The 13,685-nt window shown below is 37.6% G+C and overlaps 1 protein-coding gene across 1 annotated transcript; it reads right to left on the bottom strand.

Annotated features, from left to right (window-relative positions):
• Positions 1-4,312: 4,312 nt before the first annotated feature.
• On the bottom strand, positions 4,313-6,869 carry LOC104884686 (probable indole-3-pyruvate monooxygenase YUCCA3). The gene is made up of 3 exons (XM_010669369.4): positions 6,025-6,869; positions 5,550-5,921; positions 4,313-4,961 (listed from the first exon to the last, which is right to left on the bottom strand). Exons 1-3 carry the CDS (start codon positions 6,715-6,717, stop codon positions 4,737-4,739), a joined length of 1,290 nt encoding a protein of 429 aa, XP_010667671.2. The 5' UTR covers positions 6,718-6,869; the 3' UTR covers positions 4,313-4,736.
• Between the last annotated feature and the right edge of the window lie 6,816 nt (positions 6,870-13,685).

The raw sequence follows: 13,685 nt of genomic DNA, 5'->3' as shown, positions 1-13,685 counted from the left end.
TTCAACTAAGTAATTTTTTAGTGAGATGTGACTTTCCCTGTCTCGCATCTCAGATCTTCTCTCCATGTATGCACCTAAATTTCGCGCATCGAGTCTTCCGTTGTGCACAACGAATGAGTCTTCTCCGGCTTGGTTAGATTCCCCCTCGTTATTTTGAGTTTGAACTTGATCATATTCGTTCGGATCTCGGTAATTTTGATACGTATCACACTCGTCTTCAACAATCATATTGTGCATGATTATACATGCCATGATTATTTTCCACAATATGTCTTTATCCCACGCGAAAGTGGGTTTGCGAATGATTGCAAATCTAGCTTGCAGTATCCCGAATGCACGCTCTACATCTTTCTAACAGCTTCTTGATGTTGTGTGAAAAGTCTTTGTTTGGGGGTTTGGGGGAGCTTTTATTGCGGAGATGAATGTCGACCATCTCGGGTAGATGCCATTAGTAAGATAGTAACTCATGTTATAAGTTGTCTTGTTCACTGACAAGCTGACCTCTAGAGCACTTCCTTGTAGGACATCATCAAAGACGCGAGACCTCTGCAATACGTTTATATCATTGCATGAACCCGGGGTGCCAAAAAAAGCATGTTATATCCATAATTCACTTGAAGCAACCGCTTATAAGATTATTGTTGTTGTTTTGCTTCTTCCTTGATACATTCATTTCCAGCTCCAAGGACAATTCTTCCAGTTCCAGTACATGCAATCGATGCTTCCCGTCATGTCTGGGAAGCCACGACGCTCACCTTCATGTAGGAGACGCTCAATGTCATTTGCATTTGCCTTCCTCAAGTATTCAGGTCCAAATCTAGCAACAACCCCTTCGACAAAATGAAAAAGGCATTCTCTAGCAGTACTTGAAGCAATTTTCAGGTACTCGTCGACAACATCAAAGGATGAACCATATGCCAACATCCTGATAGTCGTTGTGCTTTTTTTGTAGTGCAGAGGCACCCATCCTTCCAGTAGCATATGGTTTTTGCGTAAAAAACTCATCATCTTCAGTTGTTACACCTTCGACAATACGAAGGAAAACATGCTTATGTATACGAAAGAAAAATATTCTCGGGGTACAGAGGTTCGTTACTGAAATAGTCATGAAACAATCTTTCATGAGCTTCCTCACGTTCCCTACGCACAAATTTTCTAGTGCGGGGTATAATTTCTTTTTCGTTTTGTTGCTCAGTATCAATGGACTGACTCCATTCTATGTAATTTTGAACCATGTAATTAAAAAATTCAGAACCTGAACTAGAAGAACTTGAATCATAGTTCATTTTGGAGATATGTTAATTGAAGTGGTGTTTTTCTAGAAAATAAGAGATTGAGAAGAAAAAGTGGATGGAGTTGTGATTTTATGGTTGAAGTTATGTTCTATTAAATAGGAAAACTCCATCATATGAACATAACAATAAGTCACTTACAGATTAGACATAGCAATGCAATGAAGGAGTAGACAATTCACTGCAATGTAGGAGTAGACAATTCAATGCGGCACTATGTGTCATATTATTCAATGTCAGGTGAGTAGACAATTCAATACAGTACTATTTGTGACATTATTCAATGTTAGGTGATTAGACAATTCAATAATACAATAATAATAATAACAATAATAATAATAACGATAATAATAAGTAGAATAAGAATAATAATGAAAACGATGATGATATGATAATAATAATTATAACAATAATGATAATGATACATTCATAATCAAAAGTTACGACACATGCACATTCATAATTAAAGTACGATACAATTAAATTGCAAACTAAAACCATTTAAAAACATGGACACTAACTAAACATATTTATCCTTAAATTGTAGCTTAAGTTTTTCATACATCTCTCTCTCATCCGGATCAAGGGAAGACTTAGCCATTAACATATTCCAAATTTTGAACTTTCTATCTTCCTTTTTCGTTGATTCTGTCAAGGCATCACGCTCCTTTTGATACTCAAGTAAGTCTTCTCCCAAACTAATCCTTCTCGTAAATCCTGAAGAGGATGGAGATGGAGATGTAGAACTGGATATTGGGGCTTTTCTCCTACTCTTAACTTTCTTGACGCCGTCAAGACGTTTTGAGCTCACATCTTCATCTGGACCACACCGTTTTGAGCTTCTGCCGCTCATTTGGGTGCCATCTGCCCATTTGTCGTAATGTTTCAGAACATTTCATGCATGCTCCAATGTAAATCGGGGCCCATGGACTTTTATCCATATCTCACGGGCTTCAGTCAGGACGTCTTCGACATTGCAGTCGTACCCCTTCTTCATTTTCGCCTCGGTATATATCCCGACCCATGCATTCATATCTCCGTTGATTTTTTTCCAACGACTAGTAAGAGCTTTGAATGTCCTTAAGGGTAAAGTTGGATTGAGTCGTCGTGACTCTTCCACATTCTCAAATACTGAACCCCAAAAAATGTCACCATTTTGGTTGGTTCCCTTCAACACATCTCCTCCGCACTCTAGATATGCCAAAATGAGTGCATGACGATCTTCATCAGCATCCATTGAAACTCTGGTGTTGTGGCTTTTTTTGAAGGAGTGTTTTGATGTTGTGGCTTAACTAATTCTACTACTGGTTTGATGCACGTGCGTGATGTCAGCATGATATTAGCGGTCTCACATTAACACTATTATATATTGGTTTTGTGATTAGCTCGGCTAGATTCTAAATACTTGAACCTCTTGAGCTCAAGTCGACCTATTCAAGCAAATCGAGCTCGAGTCGAGCTACTCGAGCAAACCAGCTATCGAGTCGAGCTATAAATTGAGCTATCCAGTCGAGCTACAACAAATCTTAACGAGCACGAGTCGAGTAGAACAAACCTCTGCTTGCGATCGAATCACTTAATTAGCACTCCTATATGCACTAGCTTTTAACTTTTGGGTTAGTTTTTGGTAATTTTTGTATAAAAATCAAATTGTCTTTACAATGCCGAGATTTACCGAACAAACCCCATAACGATAAAAGTATTTTTTTGGCCCCCACTGGGGACCCGTTGGTAAGAAGAAGGACCCTATGGGACCAACACCTCGCTCAGGTCAGCCAATCCAGCTACACAGGTCAACGCTTGAGAGTAAGGGGATGTAAGGGAATCCCTGCTCCCAAGTATAAGTAGGTAGTGGGGTTTAAACTTGTAACCTCCAAGTCACAAGGTGAGTTCCCCACCACCTCCACCAAGCAAGTTTGATTATAACGATAAAAATATTTGGGGGGCATTAAACATTTGAAAGCCTCTACAACAATCAATGAACCTTGATTTCTGGGGTTAATCACTTACTGAAGGGAGCTATATTATACTTCCTTGAGTTGCGCTTCTAAGGCCACTAGTAGTCAAAATTCTAATTGACTTGCTTTGTTGTGCTGAAGATCTATGACTTACTGAGTGGAAATATCAGTCTTTTGAAAATGCTAAATTCTTTTTTACTACAATGCAACTATAACCAATCAAATATGCCACATATCTACGTTACTCAATATTGGGTGTTTATGCCGGATATGGATACAATTCTCTGGTAACAATATTCACATATAACTAGTTACATGACTACATCTTGGCTCGAATGTGTATTTGATAGGCACTCCTTAAAATTGAAGTGACAACTTCTGAAATGAAATATGAATGAGCATGGCAAAGGCATGGGTCTTTACACTCCTTCAGTAGACAGATCGTTACAAATTTATATCCAAGACCCTGGCCTAAAGTTTCAAATCTGTCGACATATTTACCTGTGTGGCACCTCATAAACCCAAATTTGACGACTTTGGAGAGGTGAAAAACATTCTATATCTAGACAGGTAGGGAAAGAAATGTGTACAAAGTAAATAGCAGGTGGGAACTCTGAGTAATCTACATCAGTCACTGACAATCTATGGACTCTGACAACGAAAATCTTCGGCACTTGGAACAGATGAATGTCAAGATTTCTGTGGGCTCTGTAACATGTGCAATGTAACACCAAGACATAAGAACCCACCTTGAGATCAGTTATCAGTTTCAGCTGACATATTCATGCTCAGGCAGCAAAAGAACCATGGAGCCTTCTTTACTTACTGGTCCCTTTATGTGGGCCAATTTGTGGTGGCATAGTCCATCATTAGTTGCAGTCATCACCAAGTTGATCATGTGTATGTTTCAGGAGTCAAGCCACTTATAGATATTGGAAGAGTTAGTTAAATTGGGTTCTTTACGCGTCATATTCGAGTCATGAGCCATTTGAACCGGTTTAGTTTCTAGGTCTCTTCAATTTGTTCAAGTTGGATCATATATCCGGTAAAAAAAAAAAAGTTGGATCATATATGAGTATGTTGTCAATTAGCTTATTATTACATGAATTATGATAACCTTATCACAAATTCACAATGAGTCACATTCAGGTGTCTGATGAAATTGATGCTCCAAAGTATGTATATGAGAGGCAATTATAACTTTGATTAGATTAATTCATTGTTACATCAAGATATTTCACACAGTAAAAAGAGAAAAAAAAGGAAAAAGCCTCATCTTCCTCTATACAAAAAGTGCCCCTAATCTTTGTCAAACTAGGGCCTGTGATCTTTTCAGGAAGAGGGCTGCTCTGTAAACTTTGTATTTCCTAAAGAAAAAATTTCTATGCAACCTGATTCATGTAGTTTCAGAATTGAATAACTACGTATAGATCAGACAAAAAAAAATAAAAACTGTGACAGTTTTGTGGTTCTGGCTTCTGTTTGCTTAAAACTGTGAAATACACCTTCTATGACAAGCAGCAGGTGGTTTTTGCTGTTTAGTTTCTTCTTTCCAGATTTTGCCAATGTCTTCTGCTACTCTGATGGCGTCTTCGGATGCGCCGGATAGGCCTCTTCTTGTAAACCCAGCTGCATACAGTCCAGCATTCCCTTTCCATCCATTTGGGAATGGTGCTTTTGGAAATCCATTTTTGGAAAAGAATTCACTTTCCTGAAAAAATAAGGAAAGAAAATGAGTTGACAATTGTTCAGTAATAACTTCTACAAAAGTCAAACCAGACAAGACTCCAACATCCTACGTTGGGGGTGCTTAAATTACAGGGCTATGGTTAATATTAAAATGTTTGATATGAGACAGAAAATTTCATTCCCGATCCAAACTGGCAGTCTTATTTTTAATTTAGTTTTCTTTTGCTTAATGAAAACCCAGATCTACTATAGGGAGAAACAATTGAAACAACACAACAACAGCTAGGCGGTTCTACCTCCACCGTCTCTTTTCTAATTTCTAAGAAATGTATGTGCCGCGCATTGGACATCAGCTAGTTTAGTTGGTAAAATCTTGTAAGGTAAAATTTGGGATCGTACCCCTTCACCATCCCAAACACGGAATAGTGAATAGAGATAATACAAAAGGTAAGGATAAAAAACAAAACAAGAATTAGTATTTTTGGGAGACAAAATCTTAGAAAATCTCAGTTTTTTTTTAACTGTCAAAGAAAAACCAGACAAGATAAAATCACTAACAATAATACTAGTATATGGTTAAAAAAATGAAAGAATGATTTAGTATCCCTACCTTTAGCCATGAAGGAACGTTGCTACGATATCCGGTAGCGAGAACAACGGAATCAATCTCAAGAATTTCTCCATTAACAAATGCAACTTTACCCCTGGCAAATCTCTTGATACCAGGAACAACCTTAATCTGTCCAGATTTGATCTTTCCAAAGGTGCCAAGGTCCAACACTGGTGTCTTTCCTTCAGTATTCTTCAGCTCTAACGGACCGACTTCCGGCCTTTTTAGGCCATATTTATCAGTATTTCCTAGAGACCAACTTGCTAGAAACAACAGTATCTTGTCAACTGTACGTAGTGAAACCCATTTCAACAGCAATGCCGCCAACTCGTATGTCGATTTTCCGAGCACTTCCTTAGGCAATACATGAACCTGTCCAAACAAAAAAAATAATCAGACATTTTAGTCCTTAGCACATTGTTTATGTAAATGAACAAAATCATATTTTTTTGGTGTATAGGTTATTTATGCTTACCGAGCTACGAACACAAAGGTATGGCGTAGAATCATAGTTACAGAGATCAAGAGAGACTTCCATGCCAGAATTTCCACATCCAACGACCAAAACTTTTTTACCACGGTAATTTTCGCCAGATTTATAGTCACATGCATGGATGATATCACCACCAAATTCATGAAAGCCAAAAAACTTAGGCACCACCTTCTCAGCATTTTCGCCAGTGGCAACAACAATCCAGCGGCAAATGTACTCAACCTCGCGATGGTTAGCGGATTGATCAGTCTTAATCCTCCAAAGACCACAAGTTTCATCATACTCAGCAGACTGTACTGATTCATTGAACTGTGGTTGTATGTCAAAGTGGTTTGCGTAGGACTCAAGGTAGTTTATGAACTGATCTTTGGAAGGGTACTCAGGTACATGATCAGGGAAAGGAAACTTTGGGAGTTGGCAAAATTGCTTAGGAAGGTGAAGTTTAAGGCGGTTGTAGGTTCGTGTTTGCCATAGCGAGGCAATGCAGTTAGCTCGCTCAAGCACAATGAAGGGCACACCACGTTCCTTAAGGCCTGCAGCCACAGCTAAGCCTGAAGGGCCTGCACCAACGATCACTGGTCCATTCACCCACACACATCGCCTAGCGAAGAATTCGTCGTGGTTGGCCGATGTGGTTTTGGCTATGAAACCTCTAAGACTACCAACTGTATCCATGATAAATTGGTGTAATAATATAGTTAGTGTGTCAAGGAATACTACTACTAATGTAGGGTGTATATTTTGAGATTGAGATTTAGATGTATATGAGCAAAAAGAGGAGAGAAAAAAGAGTGTTTTTGAGAATGAGAAGTGATTGTTTGGTTGGAGAAATGGGTATGTAGTGAGAATGGGAGATGATGAGAGGGGTTTAAATAAGGGGAGAAGATAGGCTTAAGAGATGCATGAGACTAGCATGTGAATGAGCTTGTCATTGAAGAGCTCATAGAATTTTATTTAAGATTTAATAATACAAAAAAAATATTCTGGTCTTCATATTATACAATGCATATATAGAAATTGTTACATTATAAATAGTTTACATGTATTATTGTCGTATGCAAATAGTTCCCTGAAATACATTATACTTGCTGTTGCAATGTATGATTTTTTTAGCTAGCACCTGCCATTAGAAGGTGCTTTTAATCATTCTTTTGATTCATTTTTATCATTCTTAGCTTATCATTGCTTCTGGCTCCACCAAATCCTGCATTCAACTATTTATTGTCTTTTCGTTATGTGACCCTTTTCAGAAGCTCTTCTACCAAAATTGTTTATTGAACTTTTTTTTTCCATTAATGTAATAGAAAGAATAGCATGAATACAAATGAAGCACAACTTCGATAGTTAAGCCTCTACCCTTTTCAGCTAATTTAATTTCCAATAGGATCAAATGCTCACAAATTGTGCAATCCCACAGTATAATAATGCAAGATTAAACTTGTTGGAAAGAAACAAGTTCAACACCAAAAATCCAAGAAGAATTGGCTTATACCTGAGAAACTCGAACGAATTGTGCACTTAGGCCTTTTCTTTTCTGCATAAAGCAGCTGAATTGAACTGGACTAAATTGAACTGAATTGAACTGAAATGAATAGTGATATGTGAGAGTAAAAGTATTGTCCAGAGCTAAACTGAACTGAATTAAATTGAACTCAGCTGAACTGAATTGAACTGAACTGAACTGAATTGAATTGAACTGAACTGAACTGAAAATAAGCTGGGGAGAACAGGTCCTATTCAGTTCAGTTCAGTTCAGATCAGTTTAGTTCAGTTCAGACCAGTTCAGTTCAGTTCAGCTCTTGACAATACTTTTACTCTCACATATCACTATTCATTTCAGTTCAGTTCAGTTCAATTCAGTCCAATTCAGTTCAGATCAGTTCAGTTCAATTCAGTTCAGTTCAGTTCAGTTCAGTTCAGCTGTTTTATGCCGAATAGAACAAGCCCTTAGTCAGCTTTGAAAGGTGTATGAGATGATATACCAGACACTCAATATTTTTTAATAACATAAGATTAATTGTGTCTAATCCCTAAAGCATTTAAATTCTCTATCTAGGAGATGTCACAACTCTTTGTTATTAGAATCATTATTTCAAATGGATTAATTAACCTCGTATTTATATTAAGGGCAAAGAAGTTCCCTAATCCATATTGACAAAATAACGATTTCTGAAAATCATTTAGTATACACCAGTGGATGTATAATCTCCTCAGCTTCGATGAACTCCAATGCCTATACACAATCGTGCTACCAAACCCACAGCCATGCCAATATAGTTAAACATACTAATAATGGAAATAAATTGTATTAATTATTTGCCTTTTTTGGATAGAATTGCATATACTAAGGGTCTGTTCTCCCTGGCTTATTTTCAGTTCAGTTCAATTCAGTTCAGTTCAGTTCAGTTCAGCTCTTGACAATACTTTTAAGCTCACATATCACCATTCAGTTCAGTTCAGTTCAATTCAGTTCAGTTTAATTCAGTTTAATTCAGTTCAATTCAATCCAATTTAATTCACTTCAGCTGTTTTATGCCGAAGAGAACAAGGCTTAACACCTATAATTTTATAAGGGCGAAGCCAATATATATAAGATGTAAGCTAAATGTATGTAAAATAACCAGATACTATCAATATATGATCCTCTTTTTTCTTGCTGTCCAAACACTAGACGGTGCATATCGCATTAATTAGTGAGATTCCATCTCCTAACTTACTGAAATTTCGTTCGACATACATGTAGTAAGATTGCGTGAAACTCCTTAAAGAAAAATTAATTATAATCTCTCTTATGAGAAGACTTCAATCTAATTCCCAGATGAATTAAAACATATATTAGGTCACTCTCTACACGTTTTAAAAGCTAAGTTGTTGCTTTTAGCTTCATATTACGTGGAAATGACTTCTGATTAGCTCCTTTGTAATGCTAATTAGAGATTCTAATTATGCTAAGTGATTTTTGTTGTTACATCCTAGTAGGCAGTGAAGTTGAATATGGTCGCATATGGAGGAATTAGTTGGCTGTCTCGAAGGCAAAGACTGAAACTTGAGTGGCTTCTAATTTAGATTTAAGTAGGACAACCATATTACATGAACATGCAAAGCTACAATTAATGTTCATGTCGCTAATTTACCTCCCCCTCTCTACGCCTATTTTTGTTCTCGAAGATATGAAACTTAATGTTGCCTTAAAAGTTAAAAATACTTCACTGTAACATATACTAACTATATACATATAAAGCATTGGTTATTTTTTTTTTTAATCTTGTAATGGAGTTTTTATCCAACAAACGAGGAATAATTAATGCTATATGTTCGCCTTAACTTAGCAAACATATTAAGTAAAAATCAATTTTAATCTGTTTTGATTAGCAATAATAATCAGTATTAAGTCGTTAAAATCGGTAAACTACATAAAAGAAAATACTAGAGAACCAACAAAAATCACTTGTGTTTAGCTTTATTGAGCTTTAGTTAGTATAAATATGTGAAGTTAATTTAAGAGATTATTCGAAGTGTAGTAAGTATTGTGTGAGACCACCTTAAAAAAAATGGTTTTTTCAGCAGGTATTCCCGAGGTTTCACGAAATGCACCAGGTACTCCTGAGGTTTCACGAAATGCACCAGGTACCCTTGTGGTTTGCATAAGATGCACCAAATACCCTTAATAACTAACGGCGTCAAGTTTTCATTAGTCCTTAAGCCTAAATCTAATGAACTTTCTTTTATTTTTTTTTCTCTCCTCGTTTCCTCCTCTTTCCCTTCCGTTTCCTTCATGGAAGACCTTCCTTTTATTTACTTTTCGCCATGGATCCGTTTATAATTCATGCAATTTTGCTTACTCATATTCAAAGTTCATCCAATCATTCTTATCAACATTCAAAACCATCTTAAGTACAAAAATTATACTATACTAACATTAATGAATTCAATAAACTGAACAAATATGCATATAATTAAGCAAAAATTAAAAATAAAAGTAAGAAACATTGGATTACAGAACAACTTTGCACCACCACTACGTGGGCCGCGGGCCTGTCACGGTCAAGAAATTTTATTTCCGCCTCGCACCGGCACGAGCCCGCGTGGGCCGGCCCGCGGGCCGAACGCTCATTTCCTTTGTTTTTTACCCTAAAACTGTCAAAAATACAAAAATACAACATAAAACATGGGCCGGTCCGTGGGCCTAGGCCAGGCCGTGGACAAATTTTTAAAATTTCAAGCCTGACCCGGCACGGCCCGCCACTCATGGGCCTGGGCCGACCCGACCCGCCATTTACTCAAGCTCGCTGGCCGAACCCGTGAACAGGCTCGGCCCATGCCCACCTCTAACTACAATTGTACCACCACGAAGTCAAACACCACCATACCACTGAAGACCACCATACCTAGATGTTGACGACAAACGCTGCCAACCCAAGACCAGATCTCGATGAAGTCGACCAACACCGCCGCCACATCGCAATCTCCTTGACCTACCAACGCCCCCACCATGACCTCCTTCACCACCACCCTTGAATTCGCCGATCTTCTTCTCTCACCACCCTTCTTTCTCTCTCCTCGATCTCTTTCACCGACCCACCACCCTTCTTTTTCTCTCCTCAATCTCTCGCCATCGTTTTAGGAACCTTAATCACACACCACACTTCTCTCTCTTTTTGATCTCCTTCACCGACCCATGATCGCCAGCCTTGGTCAATTCATAATCACATTTCTTCTTCTCCTCTTTTTTTTAGTTGATTTGGGGTTATTTGGTGGTGTTGCTGGTGTTGGTGGGTGGCTGAGATGTTGGAAATTGATTTGGGTTTCACGGTGGATCTAAGTTAGATCCGATGGTTTTAGTGGTAGATTTCGGTGGCGTTGGTGGTGCAGAGGGAGGGCTGAGGGTGGGGGTTGTGGGGTGGGGGAGGGCGACTACCTGGGTGGGGGTGGTGGGTGAGTGACGGGGTGGCTAGGCAAGCCATGGATGGGGTAGTTGGGTGGGTGAGTGGGGGTTAGTGTTAGGGTATGGTTAGAAGTTAGGATTAAGTAGGTTTAATTAGGATTATAGGGGTTGGAGAGGATAATTAACCCTAATGACTAACAGAAACTTGACATCGTTAATCATTAAGGGTATTTGGTGCATTATATGCAAATCACAAGGGCATGTGGTGCATTTCCGAAGCAACGAGGGTACTTGGTCCATTTTGTGAAACCTCCGGGTTACCTAGTGAAAAAAATCGTAAAATATAGGTAGTATAACTCCAAATATGAGCGCCAATTTTTGTTAGGGAAACTACGAATATCAAGCTAAAGGTCACAAGATCGCACAATCTTCTAGGCGTGATACACTTTCCCAAAGCTAATATTCCAACCTTGATCGTAAAGCACGGGTTACACGGAATTCACCTTTGAGATACAAAGAAGATCAATTATAGTCACGCTTAATATGAACACTATCAAATACAAACAAGTTTATGAGATTCGTAAATGATGAATAATTCCATAATTGATCTTGAATTTTTTGTGCAAACATGAAAAGAGAGGGTTTTTTTTTCTTATTCTCCTCCATCATATGAGTGCCCTCATATTTATATCAATGCTTTAATGTTTTAGGAAAACTAAAACGAAACAACACAAAACCTTGTGTTAACCATCAGAAAAAAAATCAAAACAATACGAAACAGTACGTCGTCGCGAGATGCGACAACCATCGCGAGTCACGATGTTGGCTGCCCAGTAAGTCGTGAGCCGCGACTTTGTTCGCGAGGTGTGAAGGGAAACTTACATCAACATCCAAACACAATGCAGGATGTGTTGCTAGTTCGAGGATCTCAAGCTACGAGCTAGCTCGTCCACCAGGTCGCGAGGTGCGAGCCTCCTCGCGAGGTGCGATCGACCTTTATGGTTGTTTCTACAAAAGCAATCATGCAATTCCCACGACTTCACCTCTCCAAAGCATATAATAATTATCATGTATTGTTCGAGATGACGACGCCATAACCAAGTAATTCAAACAAATAAATCATGGATTAAATCATTATTATACTCTAAATGTCCAACAATTTCTTGACTACCAAAAAAAAAAAAAATTATTGGACATTTAAAGTATAATAATGATTTAATCCATAATTTATTTGTTTGAATTACTTGGTTATGGCGTCGTCATCTCGAACAATACATGATAATTAAGTTATTGGGTCATTTATAGATTTTAAGGGGCCATGCCTTAATTTAAAAGGATCATTTGTACTATATGTGGATGTTATAGAACATAGAATTACCGGCTTATTACAATATGATAATGCAATCTTATTCTCACTCCATTTTTAAATCGATGTAACATTTGACTTTTCACACTTGTCGAGATACAACTTTGATCCACAATATCTCTAATTTTATAAATGTAAAAATTATAAGAAATACAGATTTGGAAAGTGTATATCATGACGAATCAATTAGGATGACACATGACTATATTTTTCCTTATATATAAATAACTATTGATGGTGAAAGGGAGGTATATAAATAGTAGCCAAAGTCAATATGTTACATCTAGAAAAGAACGAAGGGAGTATGAGATTTTGTACTTGAGGTGGAGTGAATAAAGTCTAACTTAATTGATTAAGTCTATATATAATTCACAAATTTTATAGGTAAAATTGGCCTCAACACCCTAAAATATAGTGCGGGTGCACCAAACAACCCCAACTAAGACTTATAACTAGAACACCCCAAAATACGGACCTGAGTGCAATCTATACCGTAATTAAGGTCAGTGACCAGAAATCTCGCTAGCGATCGGAGAATCTTAATTTATCTTTATTATGTTCCATCCCCCCTTTATAAGTTTCTTATTTTCTTTTTTAACCCTAAATAATCCAACCATTATCTAAAATGGCTATATGAATTCTTCTTGAAACTTGAAGAAAAAGCTAAGCTCATTGCTCTTATGCGGATTTAACTTTTTCAATCTCAATTTGGGTAACCTTCATATATAATTTAGGTTTTGTTTGTGTTAAATTTAGAAATAATACAAGACGGGCCTAGGTGACCCAAACAAGAAGGAGAAGAGATTTGGTCCACTTTATAAGCCCAGAGGAGGTTCCATACTAAAACCAATTGGTGATAGGAGGAGTAACTTCTAAGCTTATAAAGTGGTTTAGTCTCTCTTCTTTCTCCAATGTGGGGCACTCACATGTGGTGATCAATGGGATTCAAAAGTTTGGGAAAATAGAGAGAATTTGGGGAAGAAAGATGGAATTTGGGGAAGAAATTTTTTGTCTTTAGTTGAGGAAGGAGAAAATGAAAGGCACATGTCTTTTTTTGTTTAAGAAAAAAAAATTAGGGTTAAAAAAGAAAAAAAATAAAAGGGGTGGAAAATAATAATGAAAATTAAGTTTCTCCGATCCCGTGGCCGGTAAGAATTCCTATCACCCACCTCGTTTATGATACGGATTGCACCTAGGCCCGTACTTTAGGGTCATAGGGTGTTCAGGCTTTAAGTATTAGTTGGGGTGGTTTGGTATACCTGTGCTATAGTTCAAGTTGTTGAGGCCAATTTTGTCAATTTTATATGATGCGTAAATTTTTCCATTCTTTGGGAATAGTACGTAAACCATGAATTTTATGTGGATATGCGTTGCTGGCTTGCTGCTCATCAT

Source organism: Beta vulgaris, chromosome 4, assembly GCF_026745355.1.
Source record: "Beta vulgaris subsp. vulgaris cultivar EL10 chromosome 4, EL10.2, whole genome shotgun sequence".
NCBI lineage: Eukaryota > Viridiplantae > Streptophyta > Magnoliopsida > Caryophyllales > Amaranthaceae > Beta > Beta vulgaris.
This window is presented reverse-complemented; position numbering and strand designations above follow the sequence as displayed.

Coding starts and splice junctions, on each gene's coding strand:
- LOC104884686 (XM_010669369.4), bottom strand. CDS start 6,717: ATGGATACAGTTGGTAGTCTTAGAGGTTTCATAGCCAAAACCACATCG. Junction 5,922..6,024: donor ACCTTTGTGTTCGTAGCTCG/GTAAGCATAAAT, acceptor TTGTTTGGACAG/GTTCATGTATTGCCTAAGGA. Junction 4,962..5,549: donor ACGTTCCTTCATGGCTAAAG/GTAGGGATACTA, acceptor TTATTTTTTCAG/GAAAGTGAATTCTTTTCCAA.